Here is a 4,683-nt window from a genome sequence, read left to right as displayed (position 1 = left end):
TTAGATTTTAATTCAGTAATTGTACCCATAATTTGTTCAAATTTGAATTTCTTATATTGCATATCAATTACTCAAAACTGTCTATATAAATAAATAACTAAATATAAAATATATATGTAATGATAATCAAATTTGGAATGGGCGCATATAATTTAACAGAATTTTAATTGGAATAGTGGTGAGTTTGAATATTAAAATAATAATTAAATTCATATTTGTAATTTTCGTGATTACCCATCCTGTTACTATCTTTGAACAGTGGCCCAACCTGTTACTATCTTTAAACAATGGCAATACAAAGTTGGTGCAGCCATGCATCGCCTCCTTTAGAAGCTGTGGACTAGATAGAAGTTTGGATTCTGGGACCAGTCCAATGCTCCGACCACACCTCAAAATTAAATAAAAAGCCAGCCACCAGAAAATTTACTTGGTCATCGGGTATGCGAGCCAAGAAATTTTCGTTAAAAAATTCTCCTGGTCAGCAGGTAGACCCAACCAAGAAATTTTGAGATCTGAAATAAAACTCAAACTTATGCACAAAAATCTCCATAGAAGAGGAACTAACACCAGAAGATCTGGTAGCATAACTCAAACTAGAGAGCTAAACGTCTATTAAAGAAATGCACTGAGAAGAAGCCGCGGTGAGCTCTTCAATCTCTTCAGTTTGCACGCTTTGCATAGCCCACCTTCTTTTCTTCAGTTTGCCCAGCTTGAACGCTTATCCGGCTTTTATCCTTTTCTATACCTATGTAGTCCACACCTATGGATATCCGACGAATCATAAAAGTAAGCATTCCAACACTGAATTATTATTCCAATGTCTTCAGGTTGGGACATGGAATTTAAAATTTTACTAAATGTTTTGTTTACCTGAAAAATTGGCTACAATCTGTAGGACTCTTCTTCTGGCCTCTATTTCAAGCACGTTCTCATTGAACACTATTTTTTGCTGCAGTGAACAAAATAAATCCATGTTAATTATATATGAATGTTCAAATAATTTCTACACTCTCATAATCAAATATCTAACTTTCTATGCAGGACCAATAAAAGTAAAATACCCCATTCTTGTTTGTTTGAGTTCTATGCAATGGGGACAAATATACGTCAACCATACAAGAATGGGCTAACTTACTTACCCATTTTTTAGATATTTCTGGGAGAAAGTGTCCTCTGTTTCTTTGCCCTTCGACTGCGACTTATTCCACCAGCTTCTCTGTTCTTCTATTTCGTTTAGATTCTTTGCACTGTCAGAATCGAATGTTAGTCTGCCTAGATTTGGGCAATCATCTGCAAGCAGCCTCATGAAGCAAGGAAATCAAATATTTTTATATCTTTAATATAAATATAATTTGTATTAAAAATAAATAAATCTTGGATTTTAAATGTATTCATCCAAATCAAGCTTCAAATAAATAATAATTTGATACCTCGGTTTACCTTCATTTACCAATACATGTTCACCCTTTTAACAGAAAAGACTTGCAGCTTTTTTTTTTCCCATTGTTTTCATTTATAAGAAAATATTTTACTCAAAGTTGAAAGAAGGTTAATTTTGTGGATGCTGTAGGTTGTATATGTTTATAAAGAGAATGTACTAAATTCTTAAACTTCTTACAAATTAAAAGGGCGTATTGAAGAAAAAGATTAGAGTATGACCTTGGAATTTCAAAGCCAAAGCATCTCTGAAGACTATATCCTCCGGTTCCCAATGCAGCTGCTCCCACCAGTTTCTACTTTTTATTTCTCTTAACCTTCTCGCACTGTGTGGATCAACCGGAAGCTTTAGTAAATTTGGGCAATCAATGACAAGCACATCCTCAAGAGTTGGAAATCGTAAGACTCGAGGGCAAATGCGCAGTAGCCATGGTAGATCTTCCAAATATAATTTCTTTAGATTTGAGAAGATGCCAAGACATTCATCAATTTCTCTGATTTATTCACCTTCGAAATCGTTGCCTATAACGTGAAGCAATGATGCACAGCTACGCACATCAAGAGTTTCAAGTCTCCGAGGAAAAATGAGCCATCGCAAATTATCAAGTGTGGAACAACGCCAAATCCATAGTCCACGAATGTTCAAGACATAGTACTGGCTATCTTCAGTTTCAAATTGGAGATGTTTACAATTTTCTGCAATAAGTTCCTCCAAGTGTACCATCCTGAACGAAATTGGAACTGGTATCTTGAGAATCCCTTCAAACCTGAGAGTTTTTTACAGAAAGGGTGTAATAAAAAAAATTATACTAAAAAATGGTAGGTTTGAATTTAATTACAAAAAAAGGAGTGAATTATGCTGAGTTGAAAGATTTGTGAACGGAACGTTAATTATAATAACATTTTAAGGGTTTGGTTGTATAGCGTTCAATATTTAAATAAAATAAAATAATTAAAAAATTTAAAGTGAAAGATGGACACTACTTATAGTAACATCCCAACTTCCACTTTAAAATAGTAGCATCCACCTTTCACTTTAAATTTTTTAATTATTTTATTTTATATTTTAAATAAAATATAAATATTATTTTAATAAATAATATTATAATAATTAATATTATATATTATAATATTTTTATTATAAAAAATTATTTTTTATTTAAAATTAAATTAAATTTTAATTAAATAAAAAATAATTTTAATAAATAAAATAATTAAAAAATTTAAAGTAAAAGTTGGACGCTACTTATAGTATCGTCTAGCTTTTACTTTAAATTTTTTTAACTATTTTATTTTGTTTAATTATTAGATACTATTTATAATAGCGTCCAGACTCTAGAAACGCTATTATAATTACGTTCTGCCCCCACATCTTTCACCTCAGCATAATTTACCATTTTTTATAATTAAATTCAAACCCACTTTTTTTTGTGTAATTTTTTTTTTATTACACCCCTTTAGTAAAAAACTCCAAACCTGATGAGTGAAAGCTTTCTAATGCAACTTTGCAATTTTTGAGAATCCAACATCTTTTCAACAGCTTGCCAGTTGAATAGGCTGATACATATGTCACTCACGCAGTCAATGCATTCCAACTCTTGTAACAAGGTTGCGTCATTGAAGGTTTCATTGCTAACTTGCTAAATACTTGCAATGATGAAAAACTTGATATCACTTCCTTAGGTATAATTTGAAGTTTTCCAGTATAATCCACAAGCAAAACCACCAGATTTTCCAAATTCTTCGATTCAAGTGGCAGTTGCTTTATGTTTGTAAAGGAGAGATTAAGATAATGCAGATTGATTAATGAACCGATGCCACTAGGTAACTCATCTAACCTCCTATTTTTTGACAAATCCAAAATTCCCAAAGCATTCATAAATTGCAAAAATTTGGTCGGTAATGCACTTCCGTTGCTATCCCTAATAAGCAAAGTTTGTACTCGGAGGCAAGGACTTGGAGGTGCTGCTAAGTCAATATGACCATTAATTGATATTCTCACAGCCTCAGTCCATTCTTTAGACATTTGTTCCCAAAATATTACTCCTCTTTCTCACATTTACGAGCTATCCACAAGGAATCACTCAATTCATGACTCTCCAATAGGCCAGATAGCTCTAACCTTTGGATAATATATTCCCCCAAATCGTTATTAGATATGTCCAAAAACCCTTATCCAATCCATATCTCAATAAGTTCATCTTTGGTAATTGTAGACACCATATTTTGGCCGACCTCCGAAGTCAAGGAACTTTCAAATTCTTAACTTCATTATCCGCTCTCAACCGATGTCTCCAATGACGAATAGCTTTATCGGACTTATAGATCACTCGTTCGTCCCAGGAACGAACTGATCTCACGCTCAAGTTAATTATTTTCCGATTTCTTATCAGATGGGTTCGAATCAATATTGGATCTCCAGACCATCCAATCTTGCCTATTGATATTCTCCGATCTCTCTGTACAAATATTGCGGAACTTCATTCTACTAATGATGTGATCGGGCTTCTCGTTTGGAGATCCCAGATTTTCCTTAAAATAAAGTTAATGTTTCTATCCGGTCTAATGACGATTCTGATCTTAAGAGTTCAAGTCAATGTCAAATCTTTACAATTCTAATGTTCTAAAGTTTTACCCGGTATTTGGTCATGACTTAGTCCGATCTCATGCTTACGTGTAATGTTTTTTCGATCTCTTATACTCTGATTAATAATCGCTTTCAGGTTTAATATTCAAATACGTTCAATCAGTTAAGTACTCAGAAAATTTAAACGCTTTCCAATCTCATTAAGGAATTAAACAAAAAAATGATTTTTATTCATTTAAAAATAAAAAAATATATACAAGTCATTCAACAGGTGGATCTCCCCCAGCTTGCTCCCCAGGTATATTATCAGCTCTCTGATCCCCCTCTCTCTCGAGTTCCTCATCACTCTCCTCTTCGGCCTCTGGAATGAGCTGATTCATCCAGGAGAAGTCCTCCTCAGGATAACGCTTCCTCAGCTCAGCCAGGAGATCATTATGGGCGTTCACATATGCCCCAGCCTCTTTCATTGTGCTTTCCTCTTCTTTGGCCTGGAGCTCCTCATCCTTGGCTCGGAGCTCCTCCTCCTTCGCTCGAAGTTCCTCAGCGAAATGAGTGAGATTAGCAGATCGACCAGCTTGGGTGACTTCAAGTTCCCGCTCCACCTCGGCTATTTTCTCTTTGTAATGCTTCATTCGATCTTCCAGTCTGGCGATATAGTC

General features: G+C 34.2%; 1 protein-coding gene across 1 annotated transcript; it reads right to left on the bottom strand.

The window, feature by feature from the left end:
- Positions 1–659: 659 nt before the first annotated feature.
- Positions 660–3,463, bottom strand: LOC131180680 (probable disease resistance protein At1g61310). Its single transcript, XM_058148039.1, has 7 exons — positions 3,015–3,463; positions 1,945–2,204; positions 1,660–1,875; positions 1,140–1,290; positions 1,062–1,083; positions 871–949; positions 660–760 (listed from the first exon to the last, which is right to left on the bottom strand). The coding sequence occupies exons 1-7, from the start codon at positions 3,461–3,463 to the stop codon at positions 660–662; spliced, it is 1,278 nt and encodes a 425-aa protein (XP_058004022.1).
- Positions 3,464–4,683: the final 1,220 nt, after the last annotated feature.

The sequence above is a fragment of the Hevea brasiliensis genome, chromosome 6 (assembly GCF_030052815.1).
Source record: "Hevea brasiliensis isolate MT/VB/25A 57/8 chromosome 6, ASM3005281v1, whole genome shotgun sequence".
NCBI lineage: Eukaryota > Viridiplantae > Streptophyta > Magnoliopsida > Malpighiales > Euphorbiaceae > Hevea > Hevea brasiliensis.
This window is presented reverse-complemented; position numbering and strand designations above follow the sequence as displayed.

Bases quoted from the DNA above. Each gene is read 5' to 3' on its own strand.
- LOC131180680 (XM_058148039.1), bottom strand. From the start codon at position 3,463: ATGTCTAAAGAATGGACTGAGGCTGTGAGAATATCAATTAATGGTCAT. The intron at 2,205-3,014 runs GTGAGTGACATA...AAAAACTCTCAG, and splicing joins AGTTGGAATGCATTGACTGC to GTTTGAAGGGATTCTCAAGA. The intron at 950-1,061 runs GTATTTTACTTT...TGTTCACTGCAG, and splicing joins CTCAAACAAACAAGAATGGG to CAAAAAATAGTGTTCAATGA.